Source organism: Hyla sarda, chromosome 3 (genome assembly GCF_029499605.1).
Source record: "Hyla sarda isolate aHylSar1 chromosome 3, aHylSar1.hap1, whole genome shotgun sequence".
Lineage (NCBI taxonomy): Eukaryota > Metazoa > Chordata > Amphibia > Anura > Hylidae > Hyla > Hyla sarda.
Genome location: NC_079191.1, coordinates 207,548,987 through 207,571,540, shown reverse-complemented (window position 1 = coordinate 207,571,540; position 22,554 = coordinate 207,548,987). Strand labels below are relative to the sequence as shown.

The 22,554-nt window shown below is 44.1% G+C and overlaps 1 protein-coding gene across 4 annotated transcripts in view; it reads left to right on the top strand.

The window, feature by feature from the left end:
• PHIP (pleckstrin homology domain interacting protein) overlaps nucleotides 1-22,554 on the top strand; it is a 180,265-nt gene that overhangs the window by 102,509 nt on the left and 55,202 nt on the right. For all 4 annotated transcript variants that reach the window (XM_056565928.1, XM_056565929.1, XM_056565927.1 and 1 more), the window contains exon 22: nucleotides 5,025-5,116. In XM_056565928.1, the coding sequence (XP_056421903.1) occupies nucleotides 5,025-5,116 (92 nt within the window). The remainder of the gene's footprint in view (nucleotides 1-5,024; nucleotides 5,117-22,554) is intronic.

The window sequence follows — 22,554 nt, the reverse complement described above, 5'->3', positions numbered from 1 at the left end:
ACACATTTCGGAGACAATACAACTTTCTCCTTCGTTGGGGATGTGAGAGTGGACCTCCTGATTGCCTTATATACACTCTCCAGCCATTCTCCTCATCTCCCTGCCTGATAGTGTTACTCTTTGTGGTGTATTAAGTCCAATGTTCATCTGAATGAATCCAATGTATACAGCAGACAGTTATTTTAGCCAATGTTTTATTACATGTATATTTGTATAGGTAAAAAAGGATTATTACAAGAAACCAAATATCTCTAATTCTGCATTAAGACCGTGTGGAATCATTGCATTCAAATTAAAAATCCATTTTGATTCGGCCCTAGACATTTGGGATATAAAATTTCCTCCCCTCCACTGGGGGTTAATTTTCTCTCTTCCAAAGAAGCGGGTTCCCCTGGGATTTTTTTTAGAATGTCTTTCTTTGTAGTGGAAGGATAGTGGGTGTGCTTCATATCCTTTTTGTATGTTATTTGCGTGTTCTCCCAATCAAACTTTGAGGTCTTTTCGTGCGGCCCACATATAACTTTTCACATGGGCAACGTATGGCATAAATAACGCCACAGGTGGTACAGTTTATATGATTTTTCATTTTGTATTCAGTTTTTTCATTGTTTCTATTATTGGTGACAGACATGGTGGGGGTCATATTTTGAGTCACTATGCAGGCCCTGCATTGTTTACAAAGGAAGAAGCCATTTTGAATGGATAAAAATTCTTTGTTCTGTTTTTTTATTTTGTACATTTTTATTTCTCCTTACAGTAGGGGCTATGAGGTGGCCAATGTTTTGGGCCTTCTTGAATGCAAAGGATGTAGAAGATGGTATATATTCTCCTAAGATTGTATCATTTTGTAATATACCCCAATGTTTTTTCACTATTCGTTGGAAAAGGAAACTGTTTACTGAATTTGGTGATAATGGGTATTTTTAGCATGGTATTGTTCTCATCTTTGTTTCCCTGTTTACTTGGATCCTTCTTTTTATGTAGAATGGTGGTTCTATCTATTTTTCGGACTTCATTGTGTATTTTTGTCAAATGTTCTTCCTCATATCCTTTATTGATGAATATTCTCTGTAGGGTACGGGCTTCTATTTTATATTGGTCCAACTCAGAGCAGTTTCTCCGTAGTCTGAGGAATTGACTCTGTGGCATGTTTTGCAGCCAGATTGTAGTGAGCCGTAAATGTTAAAAAATATAAATTTTTATTGATATTCTCTAAAAACGTGACCTGGCTTTCCAAATAAAAACAATATCTATAAATCTTTGGACCAGGTTTGTGCCAAGATGGCCCCCGGGATGGATAGCTGTTTGTTTTTAGAGGGCCACATAGAGGTTTGAGTAACTGGGCGCAAACCTGGTCCCCATAGCAGTACCCCACTTCTGAATGTAAAAACTCTCCTCGTATTTAAAATAATTGTGCTCAAATATGAAAGAAATGCATTCTCCTATAAAGTGCACCTGTGACTCGGGTATGTTTCCCTCCTTTATTAGAAAAAATTCAGCTGCCTGTCTCCCTTTTTCATGTTCTAAAATAGTATAGAGGGAGGTGATGTTGTGTGCCAATAATAAATCATTCTTGCCAAGTTATACCTTCTAATAAAATGAGTGGTATCTTTAAGATAGGCAGGATTTTTTTCTACGTAAGGTTGTAATTGGATGTCAATGTATCTGGACAGATTGGCCATTAAGCAGTCTATTCCCGAGATAATGGGTCTTCAGTGCTTTTATGGATTTTTGCCAGTTGATAAAAAGTAGGTATCTTAGAATCACTTATGATAAACTCTGCCTCTTGTTTATTTAAAATACCCCTATCTGTACCTTTCCTTCCTTAAATCTCTGAATAACAATTCTTCCCCTTTATCCGTGGGGCGGTTCACAACGTTATTGTTAATCTGTAGGGTTTTGATGGCCATTTGTTCACATTTTGTTAGATTTTTTTTTCTGGTATTTAGTATTGATTTTCAATTTTCTTAGGTCTTGTGTCACATTGTTTTCAAACGCATACATCAATTCCGAGTATTCTTGATATGGGAAGAAGTTGGAGCGTTTTTTTCAGGGAAGTGTGCTTGAACTCTGATATGGGAGGATTTAACATGTGATACCGTGTTTTTTATAAAGTATTTTTTTAAGGTGAGGTTTCGCATAAATCTCTTTAGGCTGATAAACGTTTCAAATTTATTGAGCAGGATGGAGAAAATTTTAGGCGCTTTTTTTTTTTTTGGTATTATATTTTCCTTGTATTTTGTTAGAAGGTAATAACTAATTTTTTTTGTTGTGACGGATCACTCTCATTCTCTACCTTCCTGGATTGGTTATTTTTTACGTTTTTGTTTAGGTTTTTATTGCTTTTGTTTAGTATCCGCAGCCCTATATCCTTCTCCATTCGTACTCCTTTTACCTGGGTTTGTTTCATTAGGCAGTCTCCCTTCCTGAATTTGTAATGGTAAAAAACAGTTTTCTACATTTATATTGTATTCCATGTCTATCAATTGTTCAGTGATTCCCTCCCTTGGATTTTCCTTTGTGTTTTTCATTACTATAATAATATATTATGACTTATCATTTGCCTCGGGGATCATGAATCGTCAGGAGGGATAATTCTATGTCCTCATTCTGGGATTCAGTGGTAGTATTATCATTTTCTGTGACCTCATCAATGGTCTCTAAGTCTTCCATACTTGAAAAATTAGTATTGTATTGTTAAGATGTTGGATACAAAAATCCATAAAAGTACTGAAAACCTTACATTCATAAGTGGGGTACCGCTATGGGGACCAGGTTTGCACCCAGTTATTCAAACCTTTATTTGGCCCTCTGGGAACAAACAGCTATCCATCCCGGGGGCCATCTTGGCACAAACCTGGTCCTCTGGCGAAGATTTATAGACTATATTGTTTTTATTTGGCAAGGGGGGAATCCAGTCTGGTCACGTTTTTAGAGAATATCAATGACAATGAATATTTTTTAACATTTATGGCTCACTACAGCCAGACATTGGTAAATTTTTACCAATTCCTCAGACTACGGAGAAACTGCTCTGAGTTGGACCAATATAAAATAGAAGCCTGTACCCTACAGAGAATATTCATCAATAAAGGATATGAGGAAGAACATTTGACAAAAATACACAATGAAGTCCAAAAAATAGAACCACCATTGTACATAAAAAAAAGGAACCATATAAACAGGGAAACAAAGATGAGAACAATACCATGCTAAAAATACCCATTATCACCAAATTCAGTAAACAGTTTCCTTTTCCAACGAATAGTGAAAAAACATTGGGGTATATTACAAAATGATACAATCTTAGGAGAATATATACCATCTGCTACATCCTTTGCATTCAAAAAAGCCCAAAACATTGGCAACCTCATAGCCCCTACTGTAAGAAGAAATGAAAATGTACAAAATAAAAAACAGAACAAAGAATTTTTATCCATTCAAAATGGCTTCTTCCTTTGTAAACAATGCAGGGCCTGCATAGTGACTCAAAATATGACCCCCACCATGTCTGTCACCAATAACAGAAACAATGAAAAAACTGAATACAAAATGAAAAATCATATAAACTGTACCACCTGTGGCGTTATTTATGCCATACGTTGCCCATGTGAAAAGTTATACGTGGGCCGCACCAAAAGACCTCTGAACGTTCGATTGGGAGAACACGTAAATAACATACAAAAAGGATATGAGGGGCACCCACTATTCCTCCACTACAAAGAAAGACAAATTCTAAAAAATCCCAGGGGAACCCGCTTCTTTGGAATAGAGAAAATTAACCCCCAATGAAGGGGAGGAAATTTTATATCCCAAATGTCTAGGGCTGAATCAAAATGGATTTTTAATTTGAATGCAATGATTCCACACGGTCTTAATGCAGAATTTGAGATATTTGGTTTCTTGTAATCATCTGGTTTTACCTATACAAATATACATATAATAAAACATTGGCTAATGTTTTATTCCACTCTCACATCCCCGATGAAGGAGAAAGTTGTATTGTCTCCTAAACGCGTTGTTTTTTTGGTCATCACCGAACCTGTAGTGACGTCACTGCAACTGCCGGAACCATCAGGCATACTCTAAAGCCGGAGATCCCACTTTGAGATGCCACCGGCCGGGGCGCACTCCCGTGATTCTGCGAATCTCCACTCCAAGCTTTGAGAAGACTCCCGGATTACAGGAAGCCGAGAACCGGACACATTGCTTCAAATTTCAGGTACCTTGCACACACTGGAGCTGCGCTTATACTCTGTATGATTATACCACTGCGCACCGGCGGACATCTCCTGCTTCTAATTTGAACTGTACCTACAGAGAATTGAAATTAAACTCCTCTTGTTTTTTAGCATCCCTCAGTATAGAGGTGGAACAGACTATATATCGTAGAGCTATATTACTTATGGAAAGGAAAGACGTGTTATGGGGACAACCTGTCTATAATATATATGACATTAGAAAAACCTGTGTAAAAGAGGTCACTCAATGCTGGTGGGGTAGGAGCAGCTGCTGGGACTAGCGTTACTTAGTGTGGGTTCACACTACGTTTTGATGATACAGTCACCAGATCAGACTTGTGGGAGTGAATGAGCCGACCGGAGTCATATAGTGACTCCGGTTGGCTCATTTTTGCTCCGTATCTGGTATTCTGACCGGACTTAAAACCGTGGTATACCCGGTTTTCATTCCCTCCAGCCGGATCCGGTTACTGTATCATCAAAACGTAGTGTGAACTAGTTAGCCGGGTCCCTATTGGATTTTTAAACTATGGTTTCTCTGAAACACCCGGGCGTATCAGAGCCAACCATAGCCTATTGGGATGGCACTCCTTGCACCTGTTTTATGCTGCCCGCGGGATGCATAACATAAAGAGGTGAAAGGTTCTGTTTTATACCCCTTTTTGACCCCTATATATCCCATAGTGTTTTTTTTTTCTTCTTTTAAACAAAATTATAAATAGCTTTTTTTTTTTTTTTTTGTTCTTCTGTGTAATATACCTTGTTTTTGTTTTTCTAAACTAGGAAGCAGATGCTGAAAGTGAGGCAGTGGCAGCAAGTGGTGCAACATCTGAAGATGAAGACAAACCTAACTGGAACAGTGACAGTAGTTCAAGGTAAACGAAGCCTTAGAATGAATATTATTATTTTTTTCCACTTTTTTTTTTTAGCAATTGTGTGTGAGGAGGGTCAGACCTTAAAGGGGTTATCCAGGAAAACTTTTTATATATAGATATAGAGATAGAGATAGAGATAGATATAGATAGAGATAGATATAGATAGATATAGATATAGATAGATATAGATATAGATAGATATAGATATAGATAGATATAGATAGATATAGATAGATATAGATATAATTTTATCAACTGTCTCCAGAAAGTTAAACAGATTTGTAAATTACTTCTATTAAAAAATCTTCATCCTTTCAGTACTTATGAGCTGCTGAAGATGAGTTGTTCTTTTTTATCTAAGTACTATCTGATTACACCTGTCTCGGGAACTGTCCAGAGTAGAAGCAAATCCCCATAGCAAATCTCTTCTACTCTGTGCAGTTCCTGACACAAGCAGAGATGTCAGCAGAGAGCACTGTTGCCAGAAAAAAAAGAAAACTCAACTTCAGCAGCTGATAATTATTGAAAGGATTAAGATTTTTTTTTATAGAAGTAATTTACAAATCTGTTTAACTTTCTGGATCCCCTTTAAGTCAATTAGCCTAATCTTAGGTTATGTTCTAGGTGGCTTCTTAGAGACCACTGTGTTTTGTTATAGACTTATTGGGGGAGATTCATCAATACCTGTGCAAAGGAAAAGTTGCCCATAGCAACCAATCAGCTCGCTTCTTTCATTTTTAACAAGGCCTCTGCAAAATGAGGAAGCGAGCTGATTGGTTGTTATGGGCAACTTGGCAACTTTTCCTTTGCACGTTTTGATAAATCTCCCCCATTATTGAAGATTTGTTCAGTATGGTGATAGGATGTCTTCATTTAGGAAAATTAAAGAGCAGTATTGTTTGCCTAGGGCAGTGTTTCCCAACCAGGTTTCTTCCAGCTGTTAAACTACAACTCCCAGCATGCCTGGATCAGGCATGCTGGGAGCTATAGTTTTGCAACAGCTGGAGGCACCCTGGTTGGGAAACACTGGCCTAAAGTGTTCAGGGTAGGAGAATAGGGAGGACAATATAGAACTTGGTATGTGAGTCGCACCGTGTGTACTCAATACACAACACAACAATTTTGCCCAAAGGTTGGGAAGGGTGCTACTAGAACAATGCAACACAAGATGTGTCCAAAAGGCACTATATACAGTACCCTTTAGAACCCCTAACCTAATAAGTCTTAACTTTTATTAGTCCAATTGTGCTTAGTAGAACAAAGTGATTAAAAACACAACTTCTGTGCAGAATATCAGTGTGAAAAAGGGGAGGACTGGATTATTTATCCTCACTATCATTGGGTCAGGTGAATAATAATCCCACTCAGTGGATTTTATATGGGTGTAATCTAGGTGTCACAAAATTGCTTGTCAGGGATAATAAATCCTATTTGTCACCAAAGATGCTTAAAAGGTGTTGGGGGGGGTTTATGTGTGTGTCTCACAGATGCTAAAGTGTGCTTTTTTTTTTGAACACCTTAATATTGTATATATACACCTTATATGTATACATGACACACAATAAGGAGATTTTTTTTGTACTCACCGTAAAATCTCTTTCTCGTAGCCTTCATTGGGGGACACCTAACTGATGGGTATATGCTATTGCCACTAGGAGGCGCTGACACTAGGAAGAAAAAAGTCGGCTCCTCCCTGGCAGGATATACCCGCCCACTGGAAGTGAGATAATCAGTTTTGTCACAAAGCAGTAGGAGAAGCCAACAAAGACATCCCTCCGAAGGACCCTAGAAAGGAATCCCGGATAAACAACCCAAGAGCCGGAAAGATCGTCCGGAAAAAAGAGGAAGAATGGGTGGGTGCGGTGTCCCCCAATGAAGGCTACGAGAAAGAGATTTTACGGTGAGTACAAAAAAAATCTCCTTTTCTCGGCCGCTCTTCATTGGGGGACACCTAACTGATGGGACGTACAAAAGCAGTCACCTAGGGTGGGAAAAAACCACCAGAGAAAAGGAATCAGTCTAGAGACTGAACTCACGTGTCCACAAGGCCTGTGGACGAGCCCTCCAGGCGTAGAAACACAAGGCCCAGAAATAGAACTCCCGGCAGATCCCCCGTCCAAGGAGATGGACTAGGACGCCAAGGAAAAGGCTGCTCCCTGTAGAGACCCAAGGCATCCGGATCATACAGAGAGAAAAGGGACCACAGGAAAAAAGGGAAAGATTGTATGCTGATCTGGAATGGGCCAGTGTATGAGAGCAAAGACTGAAACAGCTGCAGAACCACACCCCCCGGAATGGATCCGTAGTGGACCGCGAGACACTCAGTCAGGCACCACACACAGCGGTGAGGTACCGGAACACCAGCAGCAGATACATTAACTGTGAGGTGTAGTAAACCATGCAAACCGCTGTCTGGCCTACTGGCATAGAACCAGAATGGACAGCGAGCCATGTCGTCAAACACCCCACCATGCAGCGAGGCATCCGAAGTCCGGATGCAGAAACACCCGCCATGTGATGTATGGTAGGTGGAGCAGAAACCCAAGCAGACCACTATTTAGCTTACTGGTATGAGTCCATAGACTACAACGAGAGATATGGTCGGCACCTCACACGGAAGTGAGGAACCGAAACTTCAGCCGCAGAGACATCAGCCAGTTGTCGTATGACAGGCGGTGAAGGTAACAGTGCCGACCACATCTGATATACTGGTCCGGGACCGTAGGACACAAGGAGACAGTCCATCAGTCACCTCACCCAGCAGTGAGGTACCGGAACTGGAGCAGCAGATACATCAGCCGTGTGAGACGGGCAGTGCAGTACACCACTCAGACCACTGTCTGGCGTACTGGTATGGCCCAAAGGAGACAACTAGTCATCGGGTCCGTAGGACACACTGGGTCAGTTCATCGTATACCGCACCCAGCAGTGGGGTATAGGAACTCCAACCACGGATACATCTGCCATGTGACAGACGGCAGAGGAAACCATGCAGAGCACTGTCTAGCGTACTGATATGGGTCCATGGTATACAACAAGACATAGGGTCCCGTAAGGCACACGGGGTTAGTTCTTCGTATACCGCACTCAGCAGTGGGGTATCTGAATTCCAGCCACGGATATATCAGCCGTGTGACAGGCGGCTGAGGAAACCATGCAGACCACTATTTGGCATACTGGTATGGGTCCAGAGTTGACGAGTCATCGGGTCCGTACGACACACTGGGTCAGTTCATCGTATACCGCACCCAGCAGTGGGGTAAAGGAACTCCAGCCACGAATACATCAGCCATGTGACGTGTGACAGGCGGGAGAGGAAACCATGCAGACCACTGTCTGGCGTATTGGTTTGGGTCCATATTAGATAACGAGACATAGGGTCCCGTAAGGCACACTTGGTCAGTGCTTCGGAACTCCAGCCACGGATACATCAGCCATGTGACGGGCGATAGAGGAAAACATGTAAACACTATCTGGCGTACTGGTATGGGTCCTTAGTAGTAGACAATGAGACAAAGGGTCCTGTAGAGCACACTGGGCCTGTCCTTCGTGTACCGTACTCAGCAGTAGGGTATCGGAACGGAACTCCAGCCGCAGCTACAGCAGCTGTGTGAAATGTGACAGGAGGCAGAGGAAACCATGCAGACCACCGTGAATGACTGGCATTGGTCCCTAGGAGACTACCAGCAGTGGGGTGCCGGAGAGGCAACAGCTGCCGCGGCAGCTGTGACATGAGCAATCGGCGAGACCACCATTTGGCACAGTGATATCAGGTCCAAACCATGCCTACGGAGGGATATCCCCTTGGAGACCTAGGCGCTGGATGGAGCTCTGGATGCCGTAGCCTTTGGAGAAGAGACATGAGTGTAAAAAGTGAAGATTGTGAATTTTCTCCTTCACTTTGCTGCTATTCCTGTGAAACAGGGTTAAAACGCTGACTGAATGTGATTTTGAATACTTTGGGGGCTACAGTTTTTATAATGGGGTCATTTGTGGGGTATTTCTAATATGAAGACTCTTCAAATCCACTTCAAACCTGAACTGGTCCCTGAAAAATAGTGAGTTTGAAAATTTTGTGAAAAATCGGAAAACTGCTGCTGAACTTTGAAGCCCTCTGGTGTCTTCCAAAAGTAAAAACACATCAATTTTATGATGCAAACATAAAGTAGACATATTGTATATCTGAATCAAGCATTTTTTTATTTGGAATATCCATTTTCCTTACAAGCAGAGAGCTTCAAAGTTAGAAAAATGCAACATTTTCAAATTTTTCATCAAATTTGGGGATTTTTCACCAAGAAAGGATGCAAGTTACCACAAAATTTTACCACTGTGTTAAAGTAGACTATGTCACGAAAAAACAGTCTCGGAATCAGAATGATAACTAAAAGCATTCCAGAGTTATTAATGTTTAAAGTGACAGTGGTCAGATGTGCAAAAAACGCTCTGGTCCTAAGGTGTAAAATGGCCTGGTCCTTAAGGGGTTAAAGGGGTACTCCAGTGGGGAAAAAAACATTTCTCGGTCGCTCTTCATTGGGGGACACCTAACTGATATATGCTCCTGCCACTAGGAGGCGCTGACACTAGGAAAAAGAAAAGTCGTCTCCTCCCTGGCAGGATATACCCGCCCACCTGCAGTGAGGCAACCAGTTTTAGCTAGTGTCAGCAAGGAGGTGGACACGATCTGGTTTCTCTCCAGACCTTGTCTTTATTATTTTCTAGTAAGGGCGGTTTAGTTAGATTCTTTACTCCCTTTTCTTTCCTTTTTTCAGGTGGGGGTTCAGGACCATGGCGCTACCTGTTCCTCCATATGCAGCTAAGGGGCACGGGATATTGACGAAGATTCCAATCCACCGTTAACCCCTTCCCGCCAATGGCCAGCGCCTGGGGTTGCACCGTGGGTCCAGGTCCCCCTCTTTTCCCTGCTCGTCTTGGGCTGTAGCAGCAAGACGTGATGCAGGTGACTAAAATGCTGGCTGAAGACATCTTGGGGTGAGTATAAGAAGACGGGTGAGTATATCCCCCCCCCACTCCCCCTTTTTCCCTCTTTACAAGGGACTCTGTCCTTTATTGGGATTGTATATGTGCCACTCTGGGGGCTGTCATTTTTGTGCACTGGGACGGCCACCTGCCCTTTGCAGCGGCTCCATCCCCACGTTTTTCTCCCCTCTGCACCATTATAAGGCATTAAGGGGTGAGTGGCGTGCTGAGTGAGGGGGTAATGGCGGTACAGGCTCTGCCCTTCTTCTCCCCCGTCCCAGCACGGGATCTGGGAGTATGGCTGCGCTCACAGTGAGGCCATATCAGCGCCTCCCCTCCGGGTTCCCTCGCTCACGGTCCCTTCTAACGACCGGCGGGCTCTACCCACGGCCATACCTCCTCTCTCAGCGGCGCTTTGCTCCGCCGACGCTCTGTGGCAGAGCCGCCCCTTCGGCCTCACTAGGCCACGGCCATTTCTATGTTCTTTTTCAGCTGAGTTTAGCTCCGCCCCTTCACCATGCGTGGGTCTGCAGCGCTCTGCAGCAGAGCGGCCCCATCGGCCTCACTAAGCCGCGGCTCGGCGAGAACTCCCCCCACCCGGCCCGCTCGCCTATTTAACCCCTGCGTCGCTGCTGCCAGGGGCTACTACATGATGTGGTGTCTGAGGCACCTTCCCATACTCCGCACACTTAAAGTAAATTTTTTTTTTTTAACTCTCCATTGTCTGGATTTCTAGCTCCCCCTAGTGGCAATATCGCACTACTACAGCCTTAGCTGGCCGTGAGTGAGTTGTTTTATTCAGTCATCCTGTAGGATTACTTACTGTACATACTTTTCATTTTAAAATGCAGCCTTGGAAACAGAGTTTAAGTCACTTGACCGTTTGGTGTAGTTTGGAGCTCTCTTGTGGCCAAATTTTAGTATTGCACCATAATTCTATTGAAGCCTTGGCCGGCTGACCATATATGTTCTTTTCAGTTTAATATCTGCAGTCCTAAATTCCTAGAGTCTGCTTCGGGGCTGCTTTACTGTTTTTGTCACCCTAGATGGTGACCTGATGTACGCTTTACATGAGCTCCTTAATGTATCCCTCTGACGTCTCTGTTTCTGCATCGTTGCTCACTCATGGAGCATGTCCCATCGCCGTAGCATGTTGAAATACCAGGGATGCATGGTCCCTTGGAAAATATCTGGGCTATATCCAAGATATCTGTTCTCTTCTAACCTTGTTCAAGCTCTTGGCGTTCCTGACGGACACTTAGGTTGTCTTTGAGGCTCCTCATCTGTCATGTCTGCCGGCCGCCCATCCTGGGGTGTTCTTGGCATTTCATACTATATGTTCCCTTCTCCACAGGCTAGGCGTCTAGTGCTCCGGATCCTCTCATCCAGCACTAGGTCTCCATGGGAATGTCTCTGGGTGGACAGGGTTTACTCCTGTCATCTGTGCCAAACAGTGGTCTCACCTGTCTCTCATCTCCCAGCTGCTGCGTCAGCAGCTGGCACTCCGGTAGCTCTCTGCTAAGGCATGACCGTTCCCTACTAGGGACCCATACCAGTAAGCCAGACAGTGGTCTGCATGGTTTCCTCTGCCACTTGTCACACGTCTCACAGGTCAGGTATCTGTGACTTCAGTTCCGATACCCCACTGCTAGGTGCGGTATATGGGGAACTGACCCGATGTGTCTTCAGGACCCTTACCAGTATGCCAGACAGTAGTCTGCATGGTTTCCTACATCACCTGTCATGCAATTCACGGCTGATGTATCTGCGACTGGAGTTCCGTTTCCTCACTACTGAGCGAGTTGCCGATGTTATGAATAGTTGACTTCTGTGGATCCATGCCAGTAGTGGTCTGCATGGTTGCCTACTCTGCCTGTCATACATCAAACGGTTGATGTGTCTGCGTCTGGAGTTCCAGTCCGTCACTACTAGGCAAGGTACCGATGGGATGAATAGCTGTCTTCTGTGCGTCCATGCCAGTAAGACAGACAGTGGTCTGCTTGGTTGCCTACACCGCTTGTAATACATCAAATGGCTGAGGTATCTGTGGCTGGGGTTTTGGTTCCTCACTACTGAGCGAGGTGCCGATGGTATGCATAGTTGTCTTCTGTGGATCCATGCCAGTGAGTCAGACAGTGGTCTGCATGGTGGCCTACACTGTCTGTCATACTTCCAGCGGCTGATGTATGTGCGGCTTGAGTTCTGGTACCTCACTCCTGGGATGCATCGTTATCTACTTTGGATACCAGTCGGCCAGACATTGGTCGGCATGGTTAGCTACACTGCCTGTCCTACATCAAACAGCTGGTGTCTCTGCTTCTGTGTTTTCGGTTCCTCACTACTGTGTGAGGCGTCCGTCGTGTGTTCCATTATCTTCTATGGACCCATACCACTAAGCCAGACAGTGGTCGGTATGGTTTCCTTCACCGCCGGTCACACGTCACCTGCCTGATGTATCTGCGGCTGGTGTTCCGGTTTCTCGTTTCTGAGCGAGGTGCCCATGAAGTTACTCGTCTCCATGGTCCTATACCTGTACACCAGGTTGTGGTCTGCAGGGTTTCCTGCACCACCTGTTACACATCACATGGCGGGTGTCTCTGCGTACTGGACTTCCGGTATCTCACTACTGTACAAGTTTTCCGTTGGACTCACTTGTTGTCCCCTAGGGACCCATATGGTAAGCCAGACAGTTGTCTGCATATCTTCCTCTGCCGGCTGTGCCACGGCTGATGTTGTTTGCGGCTGGAGTTCCAGTACCCCACTGTTGTGTGTGTGTGTGTGGTATACTGGAACTGTCCCAGCGTGTCTCGTGGACACTATACAGGATGTCGGGGACGCTTTCCACGGTCCCTCTGGTTCCCTCTCTCTCTCCAGGGGGTGGGGTTTCTTGGGCTCCCCACCTTTCCATTTTCGGGTCATCTACCATGCATTGTTACCCCGTGGATGGTAGATCACCACTGCCATGGTAGTTTACATGTGACTGACTCAGAGTTGCCTCATGTGCCTTATCTAATGCACTACATACTGCTTTACAGGGTTATCTGCTTGGCCAGGTCCCTCTCTGCGTGCCTGCTACTCTGTCTACAGGCTGGTATCTCTCTCCACTGTGTGTTTCTGTGTGCGGGACCCGACGTGGCCACGGTCTCCTTGCCACCTGGCCAGACGTGTCTGCTTGAGGTCCTAATCTACCTGCTCATCTCCCCCTTTCGGCTGCTACAGCAGCTGTAGTCCGGTGTCTCTCTTCCAGATGCAGTCCTGCGGAGTGTGTGCATGTTGGTTCTTAGGACCTTTTCTTCCTTTTGCAGCAACAGCAGCAGCATCGCTCTGTTCTCCTTTCTTGGGTTGCACTGTTGGTCTGCTGGGGGCATTCCTCCCTTTCTGCAGCTCCTTTGGAGGTCTGCAGTTCTTTAGTGTCTGCAGTCTTGGTACGCCACGGTTTCCGTGGACTCCCCATGTCTGTGTTCCTACATATGCTAGGGCCGCTTGTAGGTGCAGAGCCCTCCTTCCCTTTGCTCGGTGGGGTGCGCCCAGGGGTTTCCGGTGATATGTTCCGAGGCGGCTGTGCACCTCTGTTTTGACATGGGGCCTGCTGGGGTGCCTGTCGGGTTCAGCCCCTCCCTGTTCTTCCGGGTGTTCCTTTCTGGGATCCCTGTCCGGGGTGACTCAGGTACCTACTGGTCACTGTCTGGAATGGCTCTCAACACGTCTTGTATCTGTTGCCCAGCTTCAGTGTACAGGGTTCCGATCCCTCTTGGGACGCAAGGTGGCTTGCTGCTGGAGCCTGGGGGCTTCGTCCACCCAGTCATTGCATTTCCCTGCTCCTTCTGCGCCTAGTGCGCTTGCCAATTTCCTTTCCACAAGGGATGCGGGGATTAGGGTGTTTGTCATCGGTCTGTACTTGAGTTGTCGTCTCGACCACCCTCGTTTTTCCCTCCTATGGAGGGCCTGTTTTGTTTTTTGCCGAAGTACGTTCAATAGTGCTCTTTACTGCCTCGGCTCGTGTATGTTTTCTGTTCACTATCACAGCTTAGTACTCTCCCTGGAAGAGGTGTGTCCTTCTTACCCTTTTGTCTGGGTCAGGAGTACTGCATTGATGCCGCAGTCTTCTGGAGGGATCCTTCCTATGCCTAGATCCTGGGAGTCAAAGCTGGGTTATCCTCGGTTCTCCTTCCATTCCCGTTCTGACGGTATGTTTCTTAAGACTGCTTAGGCCTCCTCGGTCCATTCTGGTCTATCACTGTTGGTCCCCTTATTGGGGCCCTGTCCTGCGCTGCTGCAGTGTGCCTTTTTTTCGTGCGGCTTTCCGATTCCTTGAGCCTTAGTGATGGTTCAGGTCTTGGACATTTGTAGCAGCCCGGCCCCAGACTCCTCTGCGATCCCATTCGTCGCGTAGTATTTCTGTTCTGCACTCCTTCACTCCGTATTGCAGTTTTTTTGCCAGGGGAGTTTTTCCGCCGACATTTGTTTCCCTCTTTTCCTATGGTTTCTTGTCTCTCTATTTGATCCAGGTGCCTTGGGTCTCTACAGAGGACGGACCTTCCTTTGGGTTCTGGTCCATCTCCTTGGATGGGAGTTCTTCCGGGAGCTCTTTTTCTGGGCCTAGTGTGTCTTCGACCTGGGGGCTCGTCCGCAGGCCTTGCGGACATGTGAGTTCAGTCTTGGGACGGTCTCCTTTTTGCTGTTGGTTGTTTTTTTTCCCACCCTAGGGGACTGCTTAGGTACGTTCCCATCAGTTAGGTGTCCCCCCAATGAAGAGCGACCGAGAAAAGGAGATTTTTTTTATACTCACCGTAAAATCTTTCTCGTATCCTTCATTGGGGGACACCACACCCACCCATTTCTTCTTTTGTCTGTTTCTTGGGTTCTCCAGGAATCCTTTCTAGGGTCCTTCGGACGTAATTCCTTGTTGGCTTCTCCTACTGATTTGTGACTAAACTGGTTGCCTCACTGCAGGTGGGCGGGTATATCCTGCCAGGAAGGAGCCGACTTTTCTTGTTCCTAGAGGCAGGAGCATATATCCATCAGTTAGGTGTCCCCCAATGAAGACTACGAGAAAGAGATTTTACGGTGAGTACAAAAAAAATCTTTTTAAATCAACTGGTGCCAGAAAATTAAACAGATTTGTAAATTACTTCTATATAAAAATATTAATCCTTCCAGTACTTATCAACTACTGTATGCTCCACAGGAAGTTCTTTTCTTTTTGGATTTATTTTTTGCCTGACCACAATGCTCTCTGCTGACACCTCTGCCCATGTCAGGAACTGTCCAGAGCAGGATAGGTTTGCTATGAGGATTGTATCCTGCTCTGGACAGTTCCTGAAATGTACAGAGATGTCAGAGCACTGTGATCAGACAGAAAAGAAAAGAACTTCCTGTGGAGCATATAGCAGCTGAGTACTGGAAGGATTACAGATCTGTTTAACTTTCTGGCACCAGTTGACATAAAAAAAAAAATGTTTTCCACTGGAGTACCCCTTTATGTGGACTTAATTTCCCCTACCTAATGATAGACCTCAATATCTAGCAGCTACCAGCTCAAATCAATCTTTTTAATACATATTTAAACTTGGATAGTGAACAGGATTGCTATTAAAATTAAAGGGAACTGCTACTGCTTAAATGTTTTGCCACTATATATGGCTTTATCAAGGAAGAAAAAGGCAGACTGAGTACCAATTCAAAAGTATGACCCTTGTATGCCCTCTGTTTGTGACGTCACTCAAAAACTCACTGCCAATGCACATCCTCCTGATGTCAGATTAAACACTTTGTACCTAGATGATAGGTTTAACAGTATAGGTGCATAGTATCATGCCAATGAGCAGGTTTGTTTCTTACCTGCTTTTTGAGGTGCCATTTAAGCCTAGTCCTGGACCCCTGTACCTGGATTGCATCCCACAATGCGCACATGCAGTATGGCCCAATCAGCGGTTGGATTGCGCACAGACCAGACCAAGCACCGGGGTATCCCCTTTTGCACCTACGCGAAGCTGGCGGCTCCAGGAATTTCCAGTGCGCATGACACTGAGCACCTGTGGGGGAGATTGAAACCTTCTATAGAGGAAGAGTGGTGCAAGTTGCCCATAGCAACTAATCAGATATGATAATATATATATATATATTATATATATATATATATATATATATATATATATATATATATGTGAGAAGGTGAAAGGCATCGTGGTGGATGGGTGATATGTGTCACAAGGCTCCTGGCTTTGGTGAAGTAAGAGCCGTTATTCATTTAGTGTCTGTGCTACAATGCAGACTGACAATATGGCTCGAAGGCCAATCCGGGAAGGCCAATCTGGGAATGACCAAGTCCAGGGTGGGGGTCATTCCCCACAATCCGGGCCACCTTTTGTTGGCCTTAAAGGCAACCTGTTTCACCAGCTGAGGGAGATTTGCTAGTTGCAGCTCACACTTCCAGAGAGAGATGAGAGTGGAGTTCTTCCCTACGTTTGCTCCAAGGTTGGAAGCTGGTGAGCAGCCTGTCTGAAGACTTGCTTAATGCCACATGGCTTGATCTGAGGTGTGAACAAACACCTAAAGAATACAGGTGGACTTTTGTTACATTTTCCTTTGTTCTGCATTTAAAGACTGTTTGCTGTGTAACAAGTGTGAATAAAAGACTGAACTTTGATTTAGAAAATTCTGCTTCCTTCCTCTATACTGCAACTGCACCTATTTGCAAGAGCAAGTGATCACATTATATATATATATATATATATATATATATATATATATATATATATATATATATTATATATACACACACACTCTGCAAAATAAATCTGGTTGCTATGGGCAACTGCACCACTTTTCCTCTACAGATTTTGATAAATCCTCCCCCTATGTGTTTCTGAATACTCATGCTGTCAAAGGATGTATATCATATACTGATACTACTACATTACATAGTTACATAGTTAGTACGGTCGAAAAAAGACATATGTCCATCAAGTTCAACCAGGGAATTTGATCATGATTGATCCTAAAACAAGATTATAAAACCTATGAAAATGTATATGTAACAGTAATTTACTATCAGGAAGGAAAGTCCAGCGCAGCTTTTCAAACAGGTATGCGGTTTATTTAATGCAAGCACAACACAGGACAAGCATAGAGGTGACGCGTTTCGGCCGGTGGCACCCGGCCTTATTCATACAATTTACTATGATCAGTCATAATTAGGAAGTCTAAATAAGATGTAAATTTGCGGCATGCAATTGTGAGTGATTTAAAAATGGCATGATCAAGGTGGACTTATGAAAATGTGAAATATAATGAAGGTACTTATGATTATGACAAAAATAAATAAATGATGTTCAGGATTGCAGCAAAAATAAATATGGCATTCATAATAATAGGCCCATATATAGGGATAGTATAAGATTACAACATGGGTAATCATTGGCCAACTGTGAAAGGCCACTACACTAGAAGTATCTCTAGTATTCAGAATGAGGGAAAGTGTTGGTGCAACCCATTCTTGTAGTAATTTCTCACCTGTTCTGTTAGGGGCACGATGACTATGGGTATTGGCTGGTGTCACTCGGATGCACCATTAAGCAAAAAAAAAAAGTGTTAGCACCTCCTACAAAGGCTACTACAGACACTGAGCTAATCCGTTTTAGCTTAATGTACATTGTTGACTTTTCCTGCTCCTTTTTATTTTTCATTTTTAAAGGGCCTCTCCTACTGCTTTCCTCTCAACTGATTAGCTAAGTGACAGTGGCCGGGTATAGCCTGCTGGGAGACCACCTAGAGGTAGCAGCCTATACACGTTGTACCTGTGTCACTCGCGCCCGCCACACACACACACACACACACACACACACACACACACAAATAAAAACAAGATATTACTATAAGTAAACAAATTCTATTTCTTCTTGAACATTAACAGCACATGAATCACCGAATGGAGATCCTAATACATGCTCCAAGAGTCAACCAAATAATGCAAGAAGAAATTCAGAGAAGAAAAAATTACCAATTGAGCAAGTATACCAATTTAAAATATAACCTGTAATTCACTTTAGTAAAATATTAAAATTGTCAGCAAACATATCTTTAGTCACAGCTTTAATTAGACTGCTAACATCAACAGAACTTGGGGGAGGGGATACAGAGAAAAGTGCCAACTCTTATCAAACTCTGATTTATATATATGAATCTTTCCCTGCCTCTTGGAGTACCCACCCCTTTTAAAAGGATGGCCTCAACCACAGTGACAGTCCCTTCCTGATATATTGTGAGGGACAGAATAATAAACATAGCTAGAACAATTATGTTCCAAAAATCACAGGTGAATCCAACATCTTAACCCCCTTCACGACGAACGACGTACATGTACGGCGCTGCGAAGTGTCACTTAGCGGGCGGCGACGTACATGTACGTCGCGGGGTTCCGGGAGCGCCGCATCACCGGTAGCGGTGATCGGGCCGGGATGACTGCTGTTATCTAACAGCAGGCATCCCGGCATATCGCCGAGGGGGGTCCTGAGACCCCCCCCCCCCCCCCCCCCATGACCGCGATGGGCGCAAATCGCAGGTCAATTCAGACCTGCGATCTGCGCGATTCCGGGTCATACGAGTCACTGGTGACCCGGAAAATAAGAGGGATCGGGGGTGTCCGAGACACCCTCGATCCCCCTTCGAAGGGATAGGAGTTTGGTGGCAGGGGTGCCACCCCTCCTATCCCTGCTATTGGTCGGCCGAGCGACCGACCGATAGCAGACCAGGGGAGGGGGGGTTAAAGTTCGGTTCCCCAGCTTTGCCCACCTATCGGTGTCCGGGCAAAATGGGGGAACTGTCCAGGGAAGGTCGGTGCCGAAGGTCCCTTACCTGGATCCCGGATCCCCGAGCGCGATCCTCCCCCACGTGCGGCGGCGGCAGTAATACTTCTGGGTCCTGCTAGGTGTAGTTCTGCAACATCTGGAGGGCCACAGTTTTGAGACCACTGGACAGTGATTTACAACCTGAACCCCTCTAAATCTTGCAAAGCTACAGCTCCCAGCATTCAGGAACAGCATAAGGCTGTCTTGGCATGCTGGGAGTTGTACTTGCGTGCCTCCAGCCATTGCATAACTACATCTCCCAGCATGCCCTTCCGCAATCAGTACATGCTGGGAGTTGTAGTTTTGCAACAGCTGGAGGCACACTGGTTGGAAAATTCTGAGTTAGGTCATAGAACCTAACTCAAGGTTTTCCAACCAGTGTGCCTCCAGCTGTTGCAAAACTACAACTCCCAGTTTGCATGGTCTGTCAGTGCATGCTGGGAGTTGTAGTTTTGACCCCCCCTCCCATGTGAATGTACAGGCTACAATCACACTGGCGGCAGATAAGTGAGTTCCCCGCTTCAAATTTGAGCTGCGGCAAATTTTCCGCCGCAGCTCAAACTCCTAGTGGGAGACTCAGTGTAATCTGCCTCCAGTGTGAATGTAACCTAAAAACACTACACTACACTAACATAAAATAAAGAGTAAAACACTACATATACATATGTACACTGCCCCCCCCTACCACCCCCCTTCCTCAATAAAAATGAAAAACGTATTGTACGGTAGTGTTTCTAAGATGGAGCCTCCAGCTGTTGCAAAACAAAAACTCCCAGCATTTCTGGACAGAAATTGACTGCCCAAGCATGCTGTGAGTTTTACAACAGCTGGAGGCATCCTGTTTGGGAATTACTGGCATAGAATACCCCTATGTCCACCCCTATGCAAGTCCCTAATTCATGCCTCAAATGCGCATGGCGCTCTCTCACTTTGGAGCCCTGTCGTATTTCAAGGCAACAGAATAGGGTCACATATGGGGTATCGCCGTACTCGGGAGAAATTGCCTAACAAATTTTGGGGGCTTTTTCTGCTTTTACCCCTTATGAAAAGGAACAGTTGGGGTCTACACCAGCATGTTAGTGTAAAAAAAAATAAACATTTTTACATGAACATGCTGGTATTGCCGTATACTTTTCATTTTCACAAGAGGTAAAAGGGAAAAATGCCCCCCAAAATTTGTCCCGAGGTACGGAGATACTCCATATGTGGGCACAAAGTGCTCTGGGGGCGCACAACAAGGCCCAGAAGGGAGAGTGCGCCATTTTCAATTGAGGTGATTTGCACAGGGGTGGCTGATTGTTACAGCCGTTCTGACAAACGCAAAAAAAACAAAACACCCACATGTGACCCTATTTTGGAAACTACACCCCTCATGGAATGTAATAAGGGGTGCAGTGAGAATTTACAGTGGTCCGTGAAAATGAAAAATTTTGCACAGCCCACTGTTCCAAAGATCTGTCAGACACCAGTGGGGGGTAAATGCTCACTGTACCACTCATTACATTCTGTGAGGGGTCTAGTTTCCAAAATGGTATGCCATGTGTTTTTTTTTTTTTGCTGTCCTGGCACCATAGGGGCTTCCTGAATGTAACATGCCCCCGGAGCAAAATTTGCTCTCAAAAAGCCAAATATGACTCTCTCTTCTGAGCATTGTAGTTCGTCCGGAGTGCACTTCAGGCCCACTTATGGGGTACCTCCATACTCAGAAGAGATGGGGTTACACATTTTGGGGGGGTCTTTTCTGCTATTAACCCTTTAAAAATGTGAAATTTGGTGGAAAACCAACATTAATGAAACATTTTTTTTTTTTACATATGCAAAAGTCGTGAAACCCCTGTGGGGTATTAAGGCTCACTTAATTCCTTATGTTCCTCAAGGGGTCTAGTTTCCAAAATGGTATGCCATGTGTTTTTTTTTTGCTGTTCTGGCACCATCGGGGCTTCCTCAATGCGACATGCCCCCCAAAAACCATTTCAGAAAAACGTACTCTTTAAAATCCCCTTGTCGCTCCTTCGCTTCTGAGCCCGCCGAACACTTTACATAGACATATGAGGTATGTGCTTACTTGAGAGAAATTGGCTTACACAAACAAGTATACATTTTCTTCTTTTACCCCTTGTAAAAATAAAAAAATTGGGTCTACAAGAACATGAGTAAAAAATTAAGATTTTAAATTTTCGCCTTCACTTTGCTGCTTTTCCTGTGAAACACCTAAAGGGTTAAAACATATACTGAATGTCATTTTCAATACTTTGGGGGGTGCAGTTTTTATAATGGGGTCATTTATGGGGTATTTCTAATATGAAGACCCTTCAAATCCACTTCAAACCTGAACTGGTGCCTGAAAAATTTAGTTTGAAAATTTTGTGAAAAATTGGAAAATTGCTGCTGAACTTTGAAGCCCTCTGATGTCTTCCAAAAGTAAAAACACGTCAATTTTATGATGCAATCATAAAGTAGACATATTGTATATGTGAATAAAAAAAAAATATTTTGAATATCCATTTTCCTTACAAGCAGAGTGCTTCAAAGTTAGAAAAATGCTAAAATTTTAATTTTTTTCATCAAATTTTGGAATTTTTCACCAAGAAAGGATGCAAGTTACCACAAGAATTTACCACTATGTTAAAGTAGAATATGTCACGAAAAAACATTCTCAGAATCAGAATAAGTAAAAGCATTCCAGTGGTCAGATTTGCAAAAAAGGGCTTCGTCCTAGAGGTGAAAATGGGCTCCGTCCTTAAGGGGTTAAAAGAAAAAACACTGCAGTGGCTTTTTTTTTTTTTTTTAAATTAAGAAAAAGTACAGAAGAAGTGAAAAAAATTGAGAATCCAAGCAAAATACACAGAATAATCAGTATCAATTCAACACCAGATCCCACAGATTTGCTACACGTTTCGCTTAAGGATAGAATTACCGGCTCATACAGGAAAACAACAAGCAATATAATCTGTGATACAGCTATTAACAACTTGATGACCAAATATGTCAGACACCAACAGGATAAATTCATTAATAAATTAACTGGCATAAGATGATGGGAGAGTATATACATAAAGATCAAGGATGGATATCAAATGAACAATATAGATCACAATACAGCACTAGCACTATATTATTGGATTATCAATGCTGTGGGTACATTGTCAGCCATTGTCTATGCAACAAAACAAAGTAAAAGGGCAAATAGATAGTGGTGGGAAGACCATATAACTATAAATTAGAGGGGCTACAAGATGGTAATGGTCTCCATCACTCTGCTTAGCTATGATCTAAGCCCCAGGGGGAAAAAAGGGCAATATGTAAATAGATCTGCTATAAGACCATCATATAAACAAAAGCGTACCTGCGATTACTAGTGCAGCATGCATGCAAATATTGGCCCACAAAAAAATGTATTATGTGGTAAGCTACTAAATCATGACACTGCAATGCAAACGACCTCCCATGATGTTGGGGTTAAGAGACTGGGCCTACACTACAACCAGAGTGTTTATATGGTAGATGCCTTATCTAACGCTGTCAGGTGTGTCCATTTGTTGGAACCACATGACCAGGCTGTGCACATAAACTTCTGCTCACTTGATACCAGTCTGATCAGCTGACTGA